Source organism: Nerophis ophidion, linkage group LG12 (genome assembly GCF_033978795.1).
Source record: "Nerophis ophidion isolate RoL-2023_Sa linkage group LG12, RoL_Noph_v1.0, whole genome shotgun sequence".
Lineage (NCBI taxonomy): Eukaryota > Metazoa > Chordata > Actinopteri > Syngnathiformes > Syngnathidae > Nerophis > Nerophis ophidion.
Window position 1 is genome coordinate 37147078 of NC_084622.1, and position 26813 is coordinate 37173890.

The 26813-nt window shown below is 39.1% G+C and overlaps 2 protein-coding genes across 8 annotated transcripts in view; one reads left to right on the plus strand and one right to left on the minus strand.

The window, feature by feature from the left end:
• Positions 1-7668, minus strand: part of plekhg7 (pleckstrin homology domain containing, family G (with RhoGef domain) member 7) — a 41764-nt gene extending 34096 nt beyond the window's left edge. For all 3 annotated transcript variants that reach the window (XM_061917514.1, XM_061917513.1, XM_061917515.1), the window contains exons 1-2: positions 7349-7668; positions 3819-4602 (exon numbers count right to left, since the gene is read on the minus strand). In XM_061917514.1, coding sequence (XP_061773498.1) covers positions 3819-4454 — 636 coding nt within the window. In that variant the 5' untranslated portion in view covers positions 4455-4602; positions 7349-7668. The remainder of the gene's footprint in view (positions 1-3818; positions 4603-7348) is intronic.
• A 4050-nt stretch (positions 7669-11718) lies between these two features.
• Positions 11719-26813, plus strand: part of itpr2 (inositol 1,4,5-trisphosphate receptor, type 2) — a 155078-nt gene continuing 139983 nt past the window's right edge. For 4 of the 5 annotated variants that reach the window (XM_061917516.1, XM_061917519.1, XM_061917517.1 and 1 more), the window contains exon 1: positions 11719-12117. In XM_061917516.1, coding sequence (XP_061773500.1) covers positions 12026-12117 — 92 coding nt within the window. In that variant the 5' untranslated portion in view covers positions 11719-12025. Of the gene's footprint in view, positions 12118-21446; positions 21491-26813 lie in introns of those variants that run through there. The other variant, XM_061917518.1, reaches the window with a different exon arrangement.

Here is a 26813-nt window from a genome sequence, read left to right on the forward strand (position 1 = left end):
CAAACCTGCTCAGTAGTTGCTGGATAGCTGCCTAATCCTCCTGTGTGTCAGTGATTTGTATGTGGTATTATTGTAATGGTTAACTGCTGATATCGGATTTATAGTAATAAATAATGTAATGTAAATTTTGTATAAATAATTAAGCTCTTTTAAAAAAGGTATTTAACCTAAAACATCTGTGGTTATGGAAATGTTGTACAAACTGCAAAAATGATGCCTTAAAAAACATTAACTAACCAGCAGTAGCAGCCACCAGATCCAGTTTACATACTACCTGACCAAAAAAAGTCACACTAATATTTAATTGGACCATTTTCAGGTTTGTTTACAGCAGTATTTTTCAACCTTTTTTGAGCCAAGGCACATTTTTTGCATTGAAAAAAATCCAGAGGCACACCACCAGCAGACATCATTAAAAAAACGAAACTCAGTTGACAGTAAAAAATCGTCGTTGCAATTGTTGGGTATGACTTTAAACCGTAACCAAGCATGCATCGCTATAGCTCTTGTCTCAAAGTAGGTGGACCGTCACCACCTGTCACATCACCCCGACTTATTTGGAGTTTTTTGCTGTTTTCCTGTGTATAGTGTTGTACTTCTTGTCTTGCGCTCGTATCTTAATGGCTTTTTCTCTTTTTTTGGTATTTTCCTGTAGCAGTTTCATGTGTTCCTTTGAGCGATATTTCCCGCATCTACTTTGTTTTTGCAATCAAGAAGATTTTAGTTGTTTTTATAGTTCTTTGTGAGGACATTTTTGATTGTCATGTTATGTTCGGATGTACTTTGTGGACACCGTCTTTGCTCCACATTAAGTCTTTGCTGTCGACCAGCATTCTGTTTTTGTTTACTTTGAAGTCAGTTCAGTTTTAGTTTCATTCTGCATAGCCTTCAATTACTTTTTCTTAAGGGCACTCGCCGTTTGTTTATTTTTGATTTAAGCATTAGACTCAATTTTACCTTCACAGTGCCTCCCGCTGTTTCCGACATCTACAAAGCAATGAGCACTGGTTGCCACCTACTGATATGAAAGAGTATTACACGGTTACTCTGCCGAGCTCTAGACAGCACCGACACTCGACAACACATCATTTGCAGACTCCAATGACTGGTTTGCAAAAAATATTTTTAACCCAAATAGGTGAAATTAGATAATCTCCCACGGCACACCAGACTGTATCTCACGGCACACTAGTGTGCCGCGGCACAGTGGTTGAAAACACTGGTTTACAGCACATAATCCCCACGCTATTTTTTCCACAACCTTCCCCAATGTTATATTTAGTTCTTTGGCGTACATTTTTCCTATGTTAATGACGGGAGATTCGGACCAATGTGCAAAGTTTCCCCACCGTTCTTCCATTTTTTAATAAATGCATAGACTGTTTTTAACTTGATTTGAGTATTTCCAGAAATCTCCATAATGTTTTCTGTTTATACTTGCCGATAATTTACCCACCTTCTAATACAGATTAAGAATGTTTTCATGACCACACAATGCATTTTTCTACATGGTTGTTTAACAAATGAGAAGCTACTTACTGTATCAATTACAAAAATACTATCTAATGGTAGCTCGGTCTTTGTACGCCCTACTTTTTATATGATTTGGTTTATGTTCACTATGTGTTTGCCTTGGTTTTGTAATGCCATTCTAATTATTGTATGGCCCAACCACAGGTGGAGGACTCAAGTCACATGACTTGACTGGAGTCTAGTCACAGACTTGAGGACTTACTTGACCAGCACTGATTAAAATATTCGACTTTACTTTGACTTAAAATTACTTGACTTTTTTTTACTTATATATTTTCATTTTTTCAACGTTTGACTATGTTAAAAATTTAAAAATATATATTTATCTTATTATATTATTATTACAACATTGTATTTTAATATAGTTTGGTGAATTGCAATTACTACGATGGTCAGCACGTAAGCACAGAAGCAGCAGTCATGGAAGTGACTAGGCAAAAAAATAATTACATTTTGGTCCAAGAATTACATTGTCAATGACATGATCAGAATTACATCCCAGGTTTTTATTTTCATAATGGCAGACGTCGCATTATTATTTACATAAATTACAGGGTTTCCCCCAGATTGCCAATATACCTGTGGCAGTGGGGGTGTGGTTAAGGGTGTGGTGGGGGTACAATATATGTAATTATGCATATATTTTTTATTAAAAAGGCTAAAGAAATGTTATACATACATTTAAAAACAAATGTTATTAATTAGTATTAATATATATCAGTGTTTCTCCTTAATAGATTGAATTGTGGCGCACAGACAGTTAATGCCGCCACTCCTTGAATTTTTGAGTTTTTTACGTAAAGACAAATTAAAGAAATATAATGCAATGTAGGGTCTAAAACAAATTTTTAACTTTTATTGCCAATCTTATGCTAACAATTGCTCCAGTTCAAACACATAATCCCTCCCCAACACACACGTCTGTCTCGGTGCGTCCCCAGACACAACAACCCTTTGCAGCTCACGCTCGCCAAAGAATGCATGAGTTTGAAGTGATCACTTTGTTAAAGGTCTGTTTGATATACTTTTAACAGTTATTATTTCTCATTTAAGTATTATATTGGTATTATTTGTATTTCATGTTTGCTAAAAGTGTTTTGAAAAGCACCAACTCACCGTGTTGAAATAAAAGAAAGCAAATGTGAGCAAAACCTAAAAAAATTATTCTTGATACTGATTTCCTTTCCGCTTGTATCTTTTTTTTGCAGGAAGATTTACGCCTCTTTTGTACTTAGTTTACGTGCTGCTTGTTGTACAACAGCCATTTTGGCATGGTTAACCGCCACTGGTTTTCACTTCCAGAAAGAATTCCCATGACGGAATAGATGCAACTATTAGCCGACAACATACATAACTCATACAAACTAAAACTAAAAAAGTATCCTTATTCTCCATTATATGTGATTTGCGTACTGCTGCAGCTATCAGTTAATTCGGTAATCGAGTAATCTATTAGTTTGTTTATTTATATTGCGTAAATCGGATAAAGCACACTTTATAGACTCAATGCGTACTTTAGGGAAAATGGTTGGAGATAGGTTGATTGGCAACACTAAATTGCCCGTGGTGTGTGAATGTGGGTGTGAATGGTCTGTCTCTGTGTTGGCCCTGCAATGAAGTGGCCACGGACTTGTCCAGGGGTTTACCCTAACTTCTGCCTAAGTGGAGCTGGAATAGATTCCAATCCCTCTGCCCCCTGGCGACCCTCAGAGGGACATGTGGTAGAAAATAGATTGTTGAAATAAACAGTGAATTTTATGCTTGCTATAACCTTAATTCTTTTTTTTCTGATATATTACGCACATCATCAACATTGAAATTGCACTAATAACGTGGCAAATGGCAATAATAAAAATAAACAATCTGCTTTTTGGCGTTACACAGATCTTGGCACCTACACACCACCATTCATCTCTTTTGCAGCTGCCCTGCTGAAACTATGTCTGGGTATGTAAAGTTTCAGGTACACCATGCGGTCTGGATTTATTAAATTTTTTATTAAAATTGTATTTACTTAAACTCATGGAACAATTAATCAAAACAATCAAATGTAAATCAAAGCTGTTTTCTAATTGATGTAATTGATTAATTGTTGCAGCCCTAGATTTGAGTAAATATTTTTGGGTGTCTAGAATAAAATTATTTGGATTTACATAATGCAAAAAATTTGCCTTGGTTCATGTACATTTCAGTTTTTGTCTGACCTTATGGAATAGATAACTAATAAAAAATGAGGGACTGGTCTGTATTCTAAGGTGTTTTGAAAACAAAACACCACTGCTCACCTGTAATTCACCATCAGGAAATCCAAACTCTTTCATAATCGTAGGATGAGCACTGCGACATTCTGGCTTTATGGAAGCGGTACCATTGTCAAACGTCTTTGATCTATGTGATCTGGTTCTCTCTGGGCCAAAGGATGAAATTGGCGGATGTTCATGACAGATTCCCCCATCGGAGAGGAGGGGGCTCATTGCAAGAGGAGACTTTACTCTGTGTAAAGGTGATGACGAGATTGGTTTTGAGGGGTCTTCCTGTGTGCTCCCCATCCCAGCAGGATCCCAGCAGTCCAACACGGGACGCCGGGTGCTCCTAATCCTCCTCAAAGTAGGAGAGGTGGAGATGCGACCGGGAGCCTGCCGGTCAAACTGGAAAAAAGGCGCTACCATTCCATCATTATCAAGCAAGGGTGAATGCCTCAATTTGGAGCGTGTCCGTGTAAGTTCAATGTGCATTATCACCGGGTTGCTGGTTTGACACTCCTTGTGTTCAGAAGGCCCGCCGCCGTCTGTTTGTGTCTCTGCATTTACCACACCTGATGGGGCAACTTCATTTTCCATCCATTCAATGTAACCCCAGTCCATCTTTCTTTCAGCATCCTGCTCATTGTCCTTCAGGACAACATGCTTTATTGTAGACATTTTAGCCTCAAAGGCATTTTAGAGCAGCAACGCGTTCAGAAAGCATGCGGTTTAGTGGTCTGGCTGCACATTTGCCTCTTCTGATTAAAGGTCGGATGATAATCCTGCAGCATTCCAACCCCATTCACACCAATAACCTCACAGGATTCTAGGGAGAGAAATTAAACAAAAAGTCAGTACCCGCCAAGCAAAACATAACAGTTGGTTGGCCTACTAAAACTGAAACATTTATTGTTAATTAATCAATTTAAACTATTATACAAAACATATATTTTATATATATTTAAACTATTATACAAAACATCGGGTCTGGTTCAAATATAGAGATGAGGGTCTTTAATTTGACCTGCTGTTGTACTATGTGCTCAATGTTTCCTTACCATTATTAATAATAACTTAGATTTATATCGCGCCTTTCTAAACACTCAAAGCGCTCACAGAGAAGTGGGACTCCACATTCATTCACACCTGGTGGTGGTAAGCTACATCAGTAGCCACAGCTGCCCTGGGGTAGACTGACGGAAGCGTGGCTGCTAGTTTGCGCCTACGGCCCCTCCGACCACCACCTATCATTTATTCAACATTCATTCACCAGTGTGAGCGGCACCGGGGGCAAAGAGTGAAGTGTCCTGCCCAAGGACACAACGGCAGCGATATTTTGGATGTCAATAGGTGGGAAGTGAACCTGCAACCCTCAGGTTTCTGGCCGGCCACTCAACCCACTACGCCATGCTGCTCCATTATTGCTATGTTGTCATTACTATTGTTATGTTCATTCTTCCTACATTGTTGATACAAAATATTGTTGTAGTGCAATAATGATTGTTACCTGTGGTAATGCCACCATGATACAACATGAAACTCAATATATTAATAACTTAATAGAGAACTGGGGGTGGAATTAAATAAATCATCTTCTTCCCACTCCCTTTCAGGCAAAACTGGGCCACCATGCTTACATACTGTACATTACCTTTTGCATTATATTAATTTATATTATTAATGTTGTCTACCTTGTACTTTTTTTTGTCTCCTAGGTTTCTCATTGTCCTCCCATTAGTTTGACTTTTTTCTTGCCCTAATGTGGGATCTGAGCCGAGGATGTCGCTGTGGCTTGTGCAGCGCTTTGAGACACTCGTGACTTAGGGCTATATAATTGATGTCACTGCCTGAAATAAATGAATAAATGAAAAAAAAATGTATACGTGTAATTCTAACCATTAAAATAACAGTGAGTGTGTAAGAATTTTGACAAACTTAAAATGAGTTTGGGCGCATTAAAAACTGGGTAGTTAGATCAGTACCCCTGGGGGTACTTAAAATATTCTAAAAATAGCAACAATTCAGAAATCCTTTATAAATATACTTATTGAATAATACTTAAACAAAATATGAATGAAAGTTCATAAACTGTGAAAAAAAAAATATAACAATGCAATATTCAGTGTTGACAGATAGATTTTTTGTGGACATGTTCCATAAATATTGATGTTAAAGATTTCTTTTTTTTGTGGAGAAATGTTTAGAATTAAGTTCATGAATCCAGATGGATCTCTATTATATTTCACAAAGAGGGCACTTTAAGTTGATGATGCTATGTATAGAAATCTTTATTTATAATTGAATCACTTTTCACTTTTTCAACAAGTTTTTAGTTATTTTTATATCTTTTTTTTTCAAAAAGTTCAATAAAGACCACTACAAATGAGCAATATTTTGCACTGTTATACAATTTAATAAATCATAAACTGATGACTCAGGGCTGTATTTTACTTCATCTCTTTTTTTCAACCAAAAATGCTTTGCTCTGATTAGGGGGTACTTGAATTAAAAAAAAAATGTTCACAGGTGGTACAGCACTGAAAAAAGGTTGAGAACCACTGAGTTAGATTATAAGGTTTATTCCATGTGTCAACTGCGTGCCAAAAAAAACTTGCACACTTTTTTTTTTGTCCTGTCCAGCTTCTCAGGCAAATCATATAGTTGATGTAGATGCCCATATCGGCTGTTCAGATTCCATCCATCCATCCATTTTCTACCGCTTATTCCCTTTCGGGGTCGCGGGGGGCGCTGGCGCCTATCTCAGCTACAATCGGGCAGAAGGCGGGGTACACCCTGGACAAGTCGCCACCTCATCGCAGGGCCAACACAGATAGACAGACAACATTCACACTCACATTCTCACATTAGGGCCAATTTAGTGTTGCCAATCAACCTATCCCCAGGTGCATGTCTTTGGAAGCCGGAGTACCCGGAGGGAACCCACGCATTCACGGGGAGGACATGCAAACTCCACACAGAAAGATCCCGAGCCTGGATTTGAACCCAGGACTGCAGGACCTTCGTATTGTGAGGCAGACGCACTAACCCCTCTCCCACCGTGAAGCCGCTGTTCAGATTTACTTTACAAAAGAGAAGTGCAGGATACTTCTCTTGTTGCTTATTTAAATTTGACTTTGTTAAATGTATTTATATTATCATTTGGTGCAGCCGGGCTGGAGCAGGAGGGGATAGAAAGAGGGAAAAAAGGAAGACAGAGGGGGGGATAAGAAGGGGATTAGACAGAGAGACAAAAACAACAACAGCAAACACAACAATAACAACAATAGAACAAAACTCGCGCACTTAAGTGGCACGGTTAATACGTCACGGACGTTCACTAAAAGGATAACAGCGTGTTAATTTCGCCTTTAAAACGGAGTCACTTCCACGGTTATTTTCAGTACTTTGAAATAAACCCCGGTTACTTAAATTCGAACCACCTGCTCTGTTGAGCTCGTCAAGCGACGAAGAAGGCGTAATGTTACATCGGTCATTAGCACCAATGGATGGCACCTGTGTCTAATCACCTGGCGCCTATCAAAATTGGACAAGAAGCAGACAAGGCGACTTACTTGATTTTGAGTGCAAAGTTGGCGGAAGAGGGGGAGTCCAGCTGCCCAGCTGCCCAGCTGCCCAGCTAGTACCAAACGAAACCCGAAATCACTCCAATAAAAAAAAAAAAACCCGGAAGATTCCCAAGAGATTTAAAAACAGAAAGTATCACCCGGATGACTGCGTGTGTTCGGTAGGCAAACACCACTAAAGAAGAAGCAGGTGGAATGGCAACATGAGGGCTTGTTAGCCAGTTAGCCAAGCTGAGGGAAAGGTGCGACTGAGCACCGCCTGCATGGAAACATCACTGGTGTCTTTGAACGCACACTCACTCACTCACTCCCTCACTCTTGTATTTGTTACCTTACTGAGACCTCCGAAACACTCCTACCTCATTAGGACCACCCTTTCCAGACATATAAAAGGTTTGTATTTACAAAATTGATAATATATACAAACCCCGTTTCCATATGAAATGGGAAATTGTGTTAGATGTGAATATAAACAGAATGCAATGATTTGCAAATCCTTTTCAACCCATATTCAATTGAATGCACTACAAAGACAAGATATTTGATGTTCAAACTCATGAACTTTTTTTTTTTTTTGCAAATAATAATTAACTTAGAATTTCATGGCTGCAACACGTGCCAAAGTAGTTGGGAAAGGGCATGTTCACCACTGTGTTACATCACATTTTCGTTTAACAACACTCAATAAACATTTGGGAACTGAGGAAACTAATTGTTGAAGCTTTGAAAGTGGAATTCTTTACCATTCTTGCTTGATTTAACAGCTTAAGTTGCTCAACAGTCCGTGGTCTTCTTGTCGTATTTTACGCTTCATAATGCGCCACGCAGTTCCGATGGGAGACATGTCTGGACTGCAGGCGGGCCAGGAAAGTACCCGCACTCTTTTACTACGAAACCACGCTGTTGTAACATGTGGCTTGGCATTGTTTTGCTGAAAAAGGCAAGGGCATCCATGATAATGTTGCTTGGATGACAACATATGTTGCTCCAAAACCTGTATGGACCATTCAGCATTAATGGTGCCTTCACAGATGTGTAAGTTACCCATGCCTTGGGCACTAATGCACCCCCATACCGTCACAGATGCTGGCTTTTGAACTTTGCGCCTATAACAATCCGGATGATTATTTTCCTCTTTGTTCCGGAGGACACCACCTCCACAGTTTCCAAGTATAATTTTAAATGTGGACTCGTCAGACCACAGAAGACTTTTCCACTTTGCATCAGTCCATCTTCGATGACCTCGGGCCCAGAGAAGCCGGCGTCGTTCCTCGGTGTTGTTGATAAATGACATTCGCTTTGCATAGTATAGTTTTAACTAGCACTTACAGATGTAGCGACCAACTGTAGTTACTGACAGTGGTTTTATGAAGTGTTCCTAAGCCCATGTGGTGATATCCATTACACACTGATGTCGCTTTTTGATGCAGTACCGCCTGAGGGATCAAAGGTCCGTAATATCCTCGCTTACGTGCAGTGATTTCTGCAGATTCTCTGAACCTTTTGATGATTTTACGGACCGTAGATGGTAAAATCCCTAAATTCCTTGCAATAGCTCGTTGAGAAATGTTGTTCCAAAACTGTTCGACAATTTGCTTACAAATTTGTGACCCTTGCCCCATCCTTGTTTGTGAATTACTTAGCATTTCATGGAAGCTACTTTTATACCCAATCATGGCACCCACCTGTTCCCAATTAGCCTGCACACCTTTGATTGATTGATTGATACTTTTATTAGTAGATATTACAGTACAGTACATATTCCGTACAATTGACCACTAAATGGTAACACCCGAATAAGTTTTTCAACTTGTTTAAGTCGGGGTCTACGTTAATCAATTCCTGGTAACATGATGACACCTGTGGGATGTTCCAAATAAGTGTTTAATGAGCATTCCTCAACTTTATCATATTTATTGCCACTTTTCCCAACTTCTTTGTCACGTGTTGCTGGCATCAAATTCTAAAGTTAATGATTATTTGCAAAAAAAATGTTTATCATAATTGTAATTTATAATTGTAAGTGTATCTTGTGTTATTTAATAAAAAATATGTTTTCTTTGTAGCATATTCAGCTGAATATGGGTTGAAAATGATTTGCAAATCATTGTATTCTGTTTATATTTACATCTAACACAATTTCCCAACTCATGTGGAAACAGTGTTTGTATAATAAAAGTCTAAATGTTACAAGAAAAACTGAACATTTGTGAATTATTATGATAAAAGTTGGAATTGTACTCTATAACAGTCTCAGTTTTACAAGAAACGCTTAACATTTTGACAATTTAATGAAAATAGTCTGATTCTTACTCAAGAAGGGTGCAATACAAACACTCGTGCGCGCGCATGCAGATGCACACACACACACACACACACACACACACACACACACACACACGCACACACATACACACACACACACACACACACACACACACACACACACACACACACCCATCCATCCATCCAGTTTCTACCGCTTATTCCCTTTGGGATCGTGGGGGGAGGAGGGGGGGGGGCTGGTGGTTATTTCAGCTACAATTGGGCGGAAGGCGCGTGTACACCTTGGACAAGTCGCCACCTCATCGCAGGGCCAACACAGATTGACAGACATTTACACTCACATTCACACACTAGTGGTAAATTTATGTGTGAATCTATTTTATCATAAGTGTATGTATCATTTAAGTCAAATATATCATTTAACAACACACACAACTATCAGGTCTGAATTAATCAATGAAATCATTGTTTTGATGTCATAATGTAATGTAGGAATGATGATGAACAGTAGAGAGCAATGTTGCCCATACAATTCGATTTCACAATGCTGGAAGCATTTTTTTTAGCTTGATGTCCAGCGCCTCCTAGTGTATCTGTATAACTACAACATTAAACTCATTTAGTCATTTCTCCACTCATTATGATTGCTTTTACAATGAACTACGTGTCCTAAATTGATAGGCTTGGGCATATTGTATAATATTGTTGGATTGGTGTGCATTTCATCCATTTTGATTAATTATTCAAAATATTGACATTTGCTATTGCAGTGGTTCTTGATTGATTAATTGATTTAAACTTTTATTAGTAGATTGCACAGTACAGTACATATTACGTACAATTGACCACTAAATGGCAACACCCAAATACGTTTTTCAACTTGTTTAAGTCGGGGTCCACGTTAATCAATTCATGGTAAACTTTAACTTTAAACTTAAACTTTTTTCACCAAGTTACTGTAACGTATTATTTTCGGGTCTCACTTTGTCTAGCATTGAACGATTACAGTAGGTACAAAATCCGGCTCTTAAACTTTTGACAAGAAGAAGAAAGTTTGATCACATTACGCCTGTACTGGCTCACCTGCACTGGCTTCCTGTGCACTAAGATGTGACTTTAAGGTTTTACTACTTACGTATAAAATACTACACGGTCTAGCTCCAGCCTATCTTGCCGATTGTATTGTACCATATGTCCCGGCAAGAAATCTGCGTTCAAAGGACTCCGGCTTATTAGTGATTCCCAGAGCCCCCCAAAAAGTCTGCGGGCTATAGAGCGTTTTCCATTCGGGCTCCAGTACTCTGGAATGCCCTTCCGGTAACAGTACGAGATGCTACCTCAGTAGAAGCATTTAAGTCTCATCTTAAAACTCATTTGTATACTCTAGCCTTTAAATAGACTCCCTTTTTAGACCAGTTGATCTGCCGTTTCTTTTCTTTTTCTCCTATGTCCCACTCTCCCTTGTGGAGGGGGTCCGGTCCGATCCGGTGGCCATGTACTGCTTGCCTGTGTATCGGCTGGGGACATCTCTGCGCTGCTGATCCGCCTCCGCTTGGGATGGTTTCCTGCTGGCTCCGCTGTGAACGGGACTCTCGCTGCTGTGTTGGATCCGCTTTGGATTGGACTCTCGCCGGTGTGTTGGATCCATTATGGATTGAACTTTCACAGTATTATGTTAGACCCGCTCGACATCCATTGCTTTCCTCCTCTCCAAGGTTCTCATAGTCATCATTGTCACCGACGTCCCACTGGGTGTGAGTTTTCCTTGCCCTTATGTGGGCCTACCGAGGATGTCGTAGTGGTTTGTGCAGCCCTTTGAGACACTAGTGATTTAGGGCTATATAAGTAAACATTGATTGATTGATTGATTTCACCCAACAAATGCATGCTTTGTATTTTGTAGATGAATTATAAACAAATATGACGTGCAATACATTCCACTTTTGTAATACCTTTATTGACTTACTTTTTACAAATATGATCATTATTATTTTCAATAGGGTGAGTGAGGGCTGGTTAAAGAGTGAGAGGAATTAGCTCCCAGCCTTGACAGCAGCAGGCTCCGCCCCCCCGAGGTGGCTGTGGAAAGTAGTCACTGCCACTTTGACATACAGGAAGAAGTTAAAAAAAAAAAAAGCCTTGCAAACTCCGCCGTTTCTTTAAAGTTCACTTACAGACTTCCTTTTTTTTTTTGTCATTTTAAAAGTTTATTTCCTATACTCTCTTTTAATACGCGTGCTGAGGAACAGGAGGAAATGGCTTGCTGAGCTGGAGGCGTTGTGACGATTGGATTATTTCGACCGGAGACGCGTAGACCGTGTGGGGACAAATGGGGGAAGAAGAACAAGTCTGAAGTAGACGTTATTTCTCCAAAGAAACATGTCAGAACACAGATCGAGCTTCCTTCACATTGGAGACATCGTGTCTCTGTACGCGGAAGGCTCGGTGAACGGCTTCATCAGTACTTTGGGGTACGTCACTGCTGGTAACACATCTCTACTAAAAGTCAACTGTGCATGAAAATGTTACACTTGTGGCTGCGAGGTGCACCCATGCCACTTTGAGGCAAATATTACAGGTATGCAAAGCAGTATACATTCAACTGTCTTTTTTTTCTGACTGGGCCCCACTGATCTACACGCAGTGTGGAGGAAGTGAAGGTAATATTATCATGCTGCTTGCATACAAGGTTGCACAATCTTTCCTATTGATACTTAAATGTGTCCTTGACACGTTACAGCAATACATAGTAAATTTGTTCAAAACCATATCAATAACTGCTAAGTTACGCTACACACCAGTAAAACTATAAAACTCCATACACAAAAAAATCAACAACTCCAGTTATTACTGTATGCAGGAAATAACACCAACTACCAAAAAGAAAGACCTGGTGCTACCTTGTTTTTTGTACTCTTCACTTTTTGTAGGATTCAGTTTTCAACCAAGAAAATCTGCCACGGTTTTAGTATACCGTCTCGGTTATGGAATAGCCAAACATTGTGCTAAAAGGCCTACTGAAACCCACTACTACCAACCACGCAGTCTGATACTTTATATATCAATGATGAAATATTAACATCGCAACACATGCCAATACGGCCTTTTTTAGTTCAGTCAATTACAATTTTAAATTTCCCGGGAGTTTCGTCTTGAAAACGTTGTGTAATGATGACATGTACGGAAAGAAATATGAGCACTGCACACACACACAGCTAAAAGTTGTCTGCTTTAACGGCATAATTACACAGTATTTTGGAGATCTGTGTTGCTGAATCTTTCGCAATTTGATCATTTAATATTGGAGAAGTCACAGTATAAAGATGGAGTTGGGAAGCTTCAGCCTTTAGCCACACAAACACACGGTGATTCCTTGTTTAAAAATCCTGGAGGTGAAACTTTCCTATGGATTAGAACGCGGTCAAGCCAACATGAATTGATTAACGTGGACCCCGACTTAAACAAGTTGAAAAACTTATTTGGGTGTCAATTGTACGGAATATGTACTGTACTGTGCAATCTACTAATAAAAGTATCAATCAATCAATCAATCAATCAATCAATCAATCAATCAAACATGGATCCCTACCAAATGTCAACCAGCAGGTTTCGGTGAGAAAATTGTGGTTAAAAAGTCAGTTCTTACCGGAGAAAAGCTGAGCTTGTGCCGTCCATAGCTGCCGTCGACTCCCCTGAGACACTGCGCGTCCAGACACCCGTGGAGACACTCTTCCGACTATCAGGTACTATTAAACTCACTAAAACACTAGCAACACAATAGAAAGATAAGTGATTTCCTAGAATTATCCTAGTAAATGTCTTCAAAAACGTATTTTTTTTTAATAATATTTTTTTTCTAGTCCGTCGCTATCAATATCTTCAAACACAAATCTTTCATCCTCGCTCAAATTAATGGGGAAATTGTCGTTTTCGCGGTCCGAATAGCACTTTTTGTTGGAGGCTCCCATTAAAATAATGTGAAGATGTGAGGAGCCATCAACATGTGACGTCATCGTCTGCGACTTCCAGTAGAGGCGGGGCATTTCTCTTAACACCGAAAGTTGCGAACCTTATCGTGGATGTTCTCTACTAAATCCTTTCAGCAAAAATATGGCAATATAGCGAAATGATCAAGTATGACACATAGAATGGACCTGCTATCCCCGTTTAAATAAGAAAATCCCATTTCAGTAGGCCTTTAATAAATCAGTCCATTTGCCTGCGTATTATTCCATGGAAATCTGAGTGCCAAAAAAAGAATCTTACGCTTGATGATTCAATCATTCTGCTTTTCTTGTTTAAGCATGATTTCCCTGAAAGGGACAGGCGGTAGAAAATGAAAGGATGGATGCAATGTATAGGGCAGCACGGTGGAAGAGTGGTTAGTGCGTCTGCCTCACAATTCGAAGTTCCTGCAGTCCTGAGTTCGATCCCGGGCACGGGATCTTTCTGTGTGGAGTTTGCATGTTCTCCCCGTGACTGCGTGGGTTCCCCTCGGGTACTCCGGCTTCTTCCCACTTCCAAAGACATGCACCTGGGGATAGGTTGATTGGCAACACTAAATTGGCCCTAGTGTGTGAATGTGAGTATGAATGTTGTCTGTCTATCTGTGTTGGCCCTGCGATGAGGTGGCAACTTGTTCAGGGTGTACATCGCCTTCCACTCGATTGTAGCTGAGATAGGCACCAGTGCCCCCCGCGACCCCAAAGGGAATAAGCGGTAGAAAATGGATGGATGCAATGTAGCACACTGTGTGGCGAAAGAAAGTTGCAATAACAAAGTTCTAAGGTCTTCCACATACGTAAAAGTGATGTCATATTAGGGGCAGCAAGATTAATCGATTAAATCAATTAATTCCATTAGGAAAAAAATATTAAATTTTTAGTCTGTTGCTGGGATTAATCGTTAAACTAGTGTAATTAATAAAAATGTACAGTATAAAATTATAAAATCCGGACCGCATGGATTGCCAGGAACATTAAATACGCAAACATAGTGCAATGTGTGCAATAGAGCATATATGAGAGTGCTGCTTTGTGGGTACTGTGTTTTTATTTCTAGTAATGCACACTTCTTAAAGCAGCACTAAGTAATATTTCAAACTTCATAACATTTTTTCATGACTTTTGGGATGATACTTAAACTCACAACTAGTTGAATGACACCTCTGACATAATCTGAGGGGGTCTGTATCGCTTTTACTGCCATAAGCAACTTGGAGGAGGGTGGCAGCAACCCGGCCACACAAAAAACTACAAATGTGCAGACTGCTTCAGGCATACGTCACCGAATCCCCATTTGTTACAAAGACGGAAGTCGGTGCGAAGGCCTATGTGCAAAAGAAGCCACAAAACAACCAAAGAAAGGAAAAGTGTTGCCTGAGGAGACAAAAATACAAAAAAGGTAGTCTACCCGGATAAAATGACAATCAAGGATCAACATTGCACCGACTTTTGCTCACTAGCATGAGCTCAAAGATGACGGATTTTCGATCGATGCTACCTTGGCTCTGTTCCTGCTAAGCGAGTAAGTGACTTACGATGCTGGTATCAAAATGATAATGCTATATAATGTTAGTTATCGGAAATTTGTGTAGTAGCAATAAATGTCCACAAGCTTGATTGTTCACAATTCCACACTGACACGACCAGCTACGCAACAAAATCAAGTACTCTATTAGGAAAAAATTCAATGCAATGACTGCAAACCGCAAATATAAAGTCTGAGTAAAATATGTAGGTTCCTGCTGTGGAAAGATCAGTAATACTGAGTCATCGTGGTGTTATCGAGTCACTTTGATGTGATATACGCTGGTCTTCATAGAAAATGTGGTCTACCTTCTGGCAAAACACTACTACTGGCGCCGCCAAAATCAACCAAAGCTGAAAGTTCTCAAGTGGGGCTTTAAAACTGTAATGTCAATGTTGATTTTGTGCATTTATTAGGAAAAAAAACATGAAGGTTATGGTAAGTTAAATAATTGTTTGTGCTCTTTTCCCTAAAATGCGCATTGAAACTATAAAGTGGGTTTTAGCCGATTATTCAAACAAACAAATTTAAAAGATTACTTTATTGATACAATAATTGATAGAGGCAGCTCTAATTACCCTTCAGAGCAAACAAAATATATTATTCCACAGAATCAAGTGCCCAAGATGACTCAACCGTTCTGCTTTTCTTTAAGTATAACACAGTGTGGAGCAAAGAAAACTAGTTCCTGCTGGGAATCTAAACTGCTGGTCTTCTCCCAAGTTCTTTTCGATGACATATAAGCTGATTCTCAATGAATCCCAGACAATGAGTAGGATATATATTTTATTCCAAAGCTTTTCGAGACCAATCTAGATACAACCCTTAAATAGCATTACCCAAATTGATCTAAACATCTTACAGAAGCGCTGTCTTTTTCACTACGTTGCTCGCCCCCCACCCTCCAGAACGAATACACAAGCCTATTGTTCCTCCTCAGCTCGGCACAGGAAAAGATAAGAAGAAGGAGTTCTTCTACTCCCTACATTCCTAAAGCTCCAAAGTTAACACACAGTGTACTTGCAGACAAACAGAAAGAGAACAAATGGAAGAACACTAGCTGTTATAAAATATGGATGTATGTAGATATCTATCTCTGTCAGTATAACACAGTGTGGAGCAAAGAAAACCAGGAAAAGGTAAGTTTAAATGTGGCGTCCGCGTGGCTCTTCCATTCCCTTCTTGTTCTCTGCTCATCACCATATTTGCCAAGTAGAGTCTTCCACTAAGGTAAAAGTAATGTTTAATGTTAATTTATCATTTATTTTCATTTAGCATTTACATTTATTTCAGATTGACTTCTGCGTGTAAAACTATGAATATTCCCTATAAAATGTGCTTGTTTTTTCTTATAGAAAAAGCCCCACATTACTAATTTTAGTTATAGTTGCTACCAACCTGCTTTATACACCACCTTTTTTAAATTAAGATTATACATTATTTGAATGTATGTTTAGTTTGTAATGTTTTAACTGAAGTGCATAGTCCTGCTAACTGTCAAAAGGTGTGTCAAAGGTTGTAACTCAAGCACTTCAGTAATATTCTGCGTTGTAGCCGCTATAGATAAACTTTCCGATTGCCGTCAAGGTTTTTTTTTAAAGTGTACTGTCCATCCATCATTGTAAATAAGCAATGATTGGCTGATCTTCAGCTGACCCTAAATTTAAAGCTTCCGTGCTTGAGGCTGCCAATGGGGTCTTAAGGCTGCAGAACAAGCATGATCATCTGGTTGAGGAATGACTTTGCCCAACCCACGTATCTCGTGTATCTGGTTCTCAATCTCGTTTTTTACATTTTGGCTCTCTTTCTTCCACTAAACCACAAATTTACAATTTATTATTAGCTTAAGTCAAGATTAAGCTTTAAAGATTGGGAATGCCATTAAAGCTTATAATGCTGAGGATTTCACCAAGGATGCAAAGAGCCACATCCCTTGCCAGCTCAATAGGTGTAGTTCTTTTGTTTGTTTAGGTTAACATGAAATCTCTGTCCTCCTCACACGCCTTGTATTGCAAACAACCAGAAGCCATAAGCCCTAAAGGTTATTACAAGTTTATCTGGGCTGTGCAGGTTCATCCTAGACCTTGAGCATTTGCATAGTATATAGTACGTGTTGCATATATTTAGATAATTGACACTGCAGACACACTGTGCAAATTGATGAACGGCAAATCTGTACCTTTTGAAGGGGACCTGCAATGATCTTCGCCTTTCCTGACTTGTAAATGTTAAAATTTGAGATACTCCAGTTCTGTGTGGAGTTTGCATGTTATTTACGGGTACTCCGGCTTCTTCCCACCTCCAAGGACATGCACCTGGGTATAGGTTGATCGGAAAGACTAAATTGGCCCTACAGTACTGTATGAAAGTAATTGTGAATGTTGTCCGTCTTTGTTGGCCCTGCAATTAGGGGGGAGGAACAAGGGGTAGGAAGTTAAACAGTGATAAAGCATCAAATCATGAGATTCAATCCATTTGGGCGTGAGTTTGCACGCTTTTTTGTATGCTTACATACTCTGTGTTTTACAGTACGGCTACATTGTGATGTCATAGCGAGGTGGATGTACTTATTTGGACATTAAGTAAAGTTATAGCCGAAGGGGAAGACTTCTTTAATGAGGCCAGCTGAGTTTGAGGAACCCCCTAAAAAGTAGGATAAAGTCATGTTTTCATGTTATCTTGACATGTGCACAATAACACCAGCGTGCTATATGCAGTGAGATAAATGGTGCTTAAAGCAACTTTTTATGCAGTTCTTGTATCCATCAGAGGGTGTGTAGGTGTACCTAATATTGTGTTGGTGTGAATCTATATAATGTTTATGAAGTATATTTTCCAATGTGTCTGGGGAAAAATTAACATTGATGTTTGACTATAAGATATAGATTTAAATAGTGTACATTTCCAAAAGATAAATTCAGATACTTTTGGAGAGAATGGGGCATGATTTCATTTATCCCGGAACACCTCCACAATAATCTTACAAACATCTTACAGACATACCGAGAAAGTAGGTTAAAAATGTGACTGTGGAGCCAAATTAATCTAAAAATTAGGCCGAATTTACAGAAGAAAAAAGGATCACCACACTAGAAAGGCAGACTCGAACAATGCTATGTACCTCCACACATTATTTTACCTGACCTGGTGGTGAGAAAAGTCCTCTTTACATTGGGTAACATTGTGTGAAACAATTGTAACGTAACTGACAACCAAAGTTAATTAAGGCCTCTTCATGAGGATTAATGCTGCAGATCTGTTAGATAAGAGTTAAAGTAGGAGAAAAAATAAATTAGGCACAAAGGAATCTATGTCAACAAACAGGTAGAAGTTTAAAAATCCTTCCAATATTGACCATTCTCCTCATGTCGCTTACCAAATTCACAAGTAACTGTGCAACAATTGCAATTGATGGTTTTATTTGGGTTGACAAACGCGTATGTCACTGTAGGTCAGCCAGTCCACGGGGCATCGACATAAGCAGGTTCCGAAGACTTCAGAGGCAAAATGTAAGCACCATTTTATTATGTTTGCCATGAGTAAAACATTTTGATATTTAGTGTAAAAACAATAAAACACAATCTTTGCCCAAGGAAAAGTAAAACGTATGCGGAAAATGACTAAATCCTATGTCGCTCGCAAGATACACTGAGTTGTAGACATCTTGTATGAAATAACTTTATGACGGCAAAAAAAGCCTTAGAAAATCCAAAGAAAAAGCAAAACGTGCAAGCAGTTAATTTTCTTTGATGGTCACACTCATTAGTACTGGGCAAAATAATCGATTAGATCTTTTTTAGAGCTGCAACTATCAATTATTTTAATAACAGAATAATTTACCGACTAGTTTGGTGATTTAGTAATCATAAAACACACTTTTAGGGAAAATAGTTTAAATAAACAAGGATTTTTCTTCTTGCCATAACCTTCATTATTTTTCGAATACATGTACACCATCCATCCCATCCATTCATTTCCTACCGCTTATTCCCTTTGGGGTCACGGGGGGCGCTGGTGCCTATCGCAGCTACAATCAAGCGGAAGGCGGTGTACATCCTGGACAAGTCGCCACCTCATCGCAGGGCCAGTACGTGTACACGGTACACGTTGAAATCGTCATTTGAAATGTGTGTATAATTAAAACAAAAATCTCTCCAATGTTCATCAGTACCTACACACCACCGCTCTCTAGTGCGCTTAGTTTAATGACGGTAATTAGTTGTACTCATAACTATTAATCGAAGCAGCAGAATATATACGGAAGCTTTTTTTAAAATCAGAATTGTTGCAGCAGTCCAAATCGATGTTAAATCGATGTTGTTTAAATGTTTCATAAATCGCTGTGTGGGGATCTCCTGTCTGACTGCGCCAGCAAAATAAGAGTACAAGAAAAATATTATTGTTTAATAACGGTATATATTAATAGTTATTGTTTTGCAATCGAAGAAAAAATACCTTAATGTAATTCGCAGTAATGTACACATTCGTTTGAAATCTTTGCTTTTTTCAAAATTGCACTTTTTAGAAAGTTTAAACTGTCCAAAGTGTAAATCGAATCGGATCGTTAATATTTGATTTAGAACTTTATTAGTCAAAATTGATTCAATTTGAGTATTTGTCAGCGATACCCAGCTCTCCACATATGTAGTTCCGTACAATTCTGTCAACATGTCAAAATTTGGTGTTCTGTTGGGTCTGGCTTCAGAGGCATACTTAACCAGAAAATGTTGGTCAAGTGTACAACCTTTAGGGCTAATACTGTGTTTTCTGTGCAGCGTCATTGTCTAACTAGCTTCTAATGAAAGGCTAGATTAATGGAGTGTGTGATTGCTGAGTACAGCTCTGTTTTATCAGCATGTTGATGCATGCTGCAACATGCCATGATTGTGTAAAATTTCCTCCACATGCAATTAGTTTCCTATTTGACCTTTTCCCCCTTCCTGAAAACTTACAGATGGCGAAACATATTATTTGCTTGTCTTTTTTGTCTTGTTATTTCTCTTTGTTCAACACAAACGCTGGAGCTATAATTAGCTGCCATGTGTCCAACCTGGTTGCTTTATCAGTGGTTCATGTTTAACCCAGTTACAGAGCAGAGCGAACACACACTGACAGTGAGTGTCAGCTTGTTAGTTACTTATTTATGAGCTTTTAGCACAAAAAGTGTTCTTTCCTGTTTATCCATTTCACGCTTGACGAGGCAGCCTGTTGGGCTTTATTGTTGCTTGTCTTGGTCTGACACTATGAGTGTTAGGGATATTGTAGGAAGTAGAGCTCAGCCGGTGGATTGACATGGGCAGCGTGGCTCAGATGATAGAGAGGCCGTGCCAGCAACTTGAGGGTTCCTGGTTCGAATCATCTTCGGCCAACTGAGTCATGGCAGTTGTGTCCTTGGGATAGAGACGTGGTTATGTGTTTAAATGTGATGGACAATGTAAAGTGCTTTGGGTATCGTGCAGGTATAGTAAAAAGTATATAAATACAGATCATTTATCATTTATCAAGTGTAAAACCATGACTAAAAAAGACTGAACTTATATTTCAGCAAACTTGAGGGGAATTGTTTATATTATTACACCAAAAAGAATGGACTTGATTTTGCATGTTGTCTGCTTGTTGCCTACAAATACAGTTGGCAGCAGTGTGGTAGTTTTTCTCTACACATGTAAGGTGGAAATGAATCCGCCAATGCTCCCCAGCTCTTGAACAATCTACCACCTGACCTCCGTAACTGCAACTCTGCCCACCTTTAAAGGCCTACTGAAATTAAATTTTCTTATTTCAACGGTGATAGCGGGTTCCATTCTATGTGTCATACTAGATCATTTCGCGATATCGCCATATTTTTGCTGAAAGGATTTAGTAGAGAACATCCACAATAAAGTTTGCAACTTTCGGTCGTTAACAGAAAAGCCCTGCCTGTACCGGAAGTCGCAGACGATGACGTCACATGTTGATGGCTCCTCACATATTCACATTGTTTTTAATGGGAGCCTCCATCAAAAACAGCTATTCGGACCGAGAAAACGACAATTTCCCCATTAATTTGAGCGAGGATGAAAGATTCGTGTTTGAAGATATTTATAGCGACGGACTAGAAAAAACAAAAAAAACAAGTTAAAAAAAAATAAGTTAAAAAAAACGCGATTGCATTGGGACGGATTAAGATGTTTTTAGACACATTTACTAGGACAATTCTGGTAAATCCCTTATCTTTCTATTGTGTTGCTAGTGTTTTAGTGAGTTTAACAGTACCTGATAGTCGGAGGGATGTGTCCACGGCTTTATGGACGGGGCAAGCTCATCTGATCTCCGGTAAAAAGCGACTTTTTACCACAATTTTCTCACCGAAACCTGTTGGTTGACATTCTGTCGGGATCCATGTTCGCTTGACCGCACTCTGATCCATAGTAAAGTTTCACCTCTGGGAATTTCAAACAAGGAATCACCATGTGTTTGTGTGGCTAAAGGCTAAAGCTTCCCAACTCCATCTTTCTACTTTGACTTCTCCAATATTATTGAACAAATTGCAAATGATTGAGCAACACAGATGTCCAAAATACTGTGTAATTATGCCGTTAAGGCAGACGACTTTTAGCTGTGTGTGTGTGCAGCGCTCATATTTCCTAACAGCCCATGACGTCACACAAACACGTCATCATTCCGGGACATTTTCAAGAAGAAACTCCCGGGAAATTTAAAATTGCAATTTAGTAAACTAAAAAGGCTGTATTGGCATGTGTTGCAATGTTAATATTTCATCATTGATATATAAACTATCAGACTCCGTGGTCGGTAGTAGTAGGTTTCAGTAGGCCTTTAAATCTAAACTCAAAACACACCTGTTCCAGTCTGCCTTCTCCATCTAACTCACCAAATACCCTTGCCCTATTTTTATTCAATTTTGTTTATATATATATGCCTGGGTTTTATTGTATTTTATATTGTTGTAACGCAACCTTAAGTTTCCGGAAAGGTGCTATGAAATTAAATTATTATTATTATTAATATTACTTCATTAAAGGCCTACTGAAATGAGATTTTCTTATTTAAACGGGGATATCAGGTCCATTCTATGTGTCATACTTGATCATTTTGTGATATTGCCATATTTTTGCTGAAAGGATTTAGTAGAGAACATCCACGATAAAGTTCGCAACTGGAGAAAAGCCCTGCCTCTACCGGAAGTCGCAGAAGATGACGTCACATGTTGAGGGCTCCTCATATATTCACATTGTTTTTAATGGGAGCCTCCAACAAAAACAGCTATTCAGACCGAGAAAACGGCAATTTCCCCATTAATTTGAGCGAGGATGAAAGATTTGTGTTTGAGGATATTGATATCGACGGACTACTAAAAAAATAAAAAACAAGTTAAAAAAAAAGACGCGATTGCAATCGCGTTGCATTGAGACAGATTCATTTGTTTTTAGAGACATTTACTAGGATAATTCTGGGAAACCCCTTATAATTCTATTGTGCTGCTAGTGTTTTAGTGAGTTTAACAGAACCTGATAGTCGGAAGTGTACGTCCACGGCCGGGTGTTGACGCACAGTGTCTCGGGAAAGTCAACGGCAGCTGTATGGACAGCACAAGCTCAGCTGATATCTGGTAAGAGGCAACTTTTTAACCACAATTTTCTCACCGAAACCTGCTGGTTGACATTCGGTCGGGATCCATGTCCGCTGTGATCCATACTAAAGTTTCACCTCCAGGAATTTTAAACAAGGAATCACCGTGTGTTTGTGTGGCTAAAGGCTAAAGCTTCCCAACTCCGTCTTTCTACTTTGACTTCTCCAATATTCCATCCATCCATCCATTTTCTACCGCTTATTCCCTTTCGGGGTCGCGGGGGGCGCTGGCGCCTATCTCAGCTACAATCGGGCGGAAGGCGGGGTACACCCTGGACAAGTCGCCCCCTCATCGCAGGGCCAACACAGATAGACAGACAACATTCACACTCACATTCACACACTAGGGACCATTTAGTGTTGCCAATCAACCTATCCCCAGGTGCATGTCTTTGGAAGTGGGAGGAAGCCGGAGTACCCGGAGGGAACCCACGCATTCACGCGGAGAACATGCAAACTCCACACAGAAAGATCCCGAGCCTGGATTTGAACCCAGGACTCCAGGAACTTCGTATTGTGAGGCAGACGCACTAACCCCTCTGCCACCGTGAAGCCCTTCTCCAATATTAATTGAACAAATTGTAAAAGATTCAGCAACACAGATGTCCAAAATACTGGGTAATTATGCCGTTAAAGCAGATGACTTTTAGCTGTGTGTGTACGCAGCGCTCATATTCATAACAGCCCGTGACGTCACGCGTACACGTCATCATTACGCGACGTTTTCAAGAAAAAAGTCCCGGGAAATTTAAAATTGCAATTTAGTAAACTAAAAGGGCCATATTGGCATGTGTTGCAATGTTAATATTTCATCATTGATATATAAACTATCAGACTGCGTGGTGGGTAGTAGTGGGTTTCAGTAGGCCTTTAAGTATAGTTAAATGAGCTTCAATATACAAGAGCTCTACCATCTGTTTTTACAACGCTAAGAATGCTCACTCCTGATTTACTCCGTCAAGATTTGTTGTTTTAACTAGGGTTGAGCTATATAGATGATATACGATTATAATGGATTTAAATTGGGCCAATGGTAGGGCGATAGTATTAAAAGCTCTATCGTGAGGATGCATGTTGATGACAGATTCTAGCAAACGAACGCATACTCAATGCAATTTAGTGTCCATGCTAGTGGCTAATGTCCTGACACATTGCAAGCATCTTCTAAGTTAATAATCTTCGCCTCCATGGGGGCAAATTAACAGTTTCTTAAAAAAACATTATCACTGGAATAATAGCTAAACATGCAACATTACACAACATACCATTATAGGAGGATATCCTAGGCTTCCTCTCACTTCCAAAGACATGCACCTGGGGATAGGTTGATTGGCAACACTAAATTGGCCCTAGTGTGTGAATGTGAGTGTGAATGTTGTCTGTCTGTGTTGGCCCTGTGATGAGGTGGCGACTTGTCCAGGGTGTACCCCGCCTTCCGCCCGATTGTAGCTGAGATAGGCGCCAGCGCCCCATGTGACCCCGAAAGGGAATAAGCGGTAGAAAATGGATGGATGGATGGAAAGCAAGAGCTCTTCAATTATACCAGGGGGCCAGATTGATACGAAAAACAATATTAACGCTACAAAGTATAATATCAGTATATGATCAATACTGCATTGATTAGACCTATATATTCATATATATTCATATATATATATATATATATATATATATATATATATATATACACACACACACACAAGCTTTTGTTACTGTGTTAAACTCAGAAATCAAATAAATACATTTAAAGCTCTTTCTTGTGCTATACATAACATCTAATTGTGACTCCTTGGTCGAAATTGTGCATAATTAATTTTTTTTTATAGACCGTTTTCACGCCGCTTTCTGATTGTCTCTTCAGAATATGCCGTTTTGTGGATGGTTTTAATTTACGTGCCGAAGCCTTCTTTCAGGCCGAGCCCCCTTCCACTGTTTCTCTACACTGTCAGCTATGTTGTAGTTTTTAGCGCTTCCATATTGAGTTCATTGACAAATAAGTTGGAATTATATGCTACTTTTTTTATTAGAAATGGCAACAGCAGCGGATGCATGTGTATGTACGAGCCAGATAGAGAAAAAGCAGGAACTTATTGACTACAACTTTAGACTACAACTTAATAAAAATGATTGACTCACGCAAATTTCTGTAATAAGAAAATTTGTATCGTTTTAATATGTTATGGATATTGTTACACCACCCTCCTTTGTTTTTTTCTGATTTATTTACTGAATGATCTTGAAAATTATAAGTATCAAAATCGGCATGACTGCTTCTACCCTCTAACTACTTGGTATTGGATCAATACCAACAGTTGTACTGTAACCAAAAACAATTTTAGATATCAAAACAGACAAGTTTTACAAATAAGTGCTTAGTACAGTTTAGCAGAATTGTAGATAGAAGCATGTTACTATGGAAAGTAAGCAGATGTAAATTAATAATACAGTAGTTTTGACAAAATAATACAACCAAAAATTACACTATGTTACTACTTATAATTATAATTTATCTGCCAAAAAACATAATGTGATATATATTAGTATAGCAAGAGGCTGCAATATACTGTATATCGCAATATAGATTTGAGGCCATATTGCCCATCCCTTGTTTTAACTACAGTATATGTTAATGTGCATATGGTGAGCAGCAAATTAAGTTTCCTCCCACATGCATTTTACTTAATTGGAGACTCTCTGAGCAGTTTGCACCATCCTACACTGTCCAGCCCTGCACAAACAGAGCTTGAAGCCTCGATCCAGAGTCCACAAATCTCCACCAATTTTAAAGTTTACACAATGTACACGACTATTTAACATCTGTTACATACAGTCAGGCAAAAAAGTATTTAGTCAGCCACCGATTGTGCAAGTCCTCCCACTTAAAATGATGACAGAGGTCTGTAATTTTCATCATAGGTACACTTCAACTGTGAGAGACAGAATGTGAAAAAAAATCCAGGAATTCACATTGTAGGAATTTTAAATAATTTATTTGTAAATTATGGTGGAAAATAAGTATTTGGTCCACCATTCAAAGCTCTCATTGATGGAAAGAGGTTTTGGCTCAAAATCTCACGATAGATGGCCCCATTCATTCTTTCCTTAACACGGATCAATCGTCCAGTCCGTTTAGCAGAAAAACAGCCCCAAAGCATGATGTTTCCACCCCCATGCTTCACAGTAGGTATGGTGTTTTTGGGATGCAACTCAGTATTATTCTTCCTCCAAACACGGCGAGTTGAGTTTATATCAAAAAGTTCTTTTTTGGTTTCATCTGATCACATGACATTCTCCCAATCCTCTGCTCTATCATCCATGCATCCATTTTGGTATAAACTCAACTTGTCGTGTTTGGAGGAAGAAGAATACTTAGTTGCATTCCAAGAACACCACACCTACTGTGAAGCATGGGGTGGAAACATCATGCTTTGGGGCTGTTTTTCTGCTAAGGGGACAGGACGATTGATCCGTGTTAAGGAAAGAATGAATGGGGCCTTGCGTCGTGAGATTTTGAGCCAAAACCTCCTTCCATCAGTGAGAGCTTTGAATGGTTGACCAAATACTTATTTTCCACCATAATATACAAATAAATTATTTAAACTTCCTACCATGTGAATTCCTGGAATTTTTTTCACATTCTGTCTCTCACAGTTGAAGTGTACCTATGATGAAAATTACACACCTCTGTCATCATTTTAAGTGGGAGAACTTGCACAATCGGTGGCTGACTAAATACTTATTTGCCCCACTCTATGTGCCCAATGACTGACTAGCAACCACTTCAGGGCATTTATGTAATAAGAGTTGCGTGGATTTTCTACTAAAAGTACAAACCACGTTTCCATATGAGTTGGGAAATTGTGTTAAATGTAAATATAAACAGAATACAATGATTTGCAAATCCTTTTCAACCCATATTCAGTTGAATATGCTACACAGACAACATATTTGATGTTAAAACTGATAGACATTTTTTTTTTGCAAATAATCATTAACTTTAGAATTT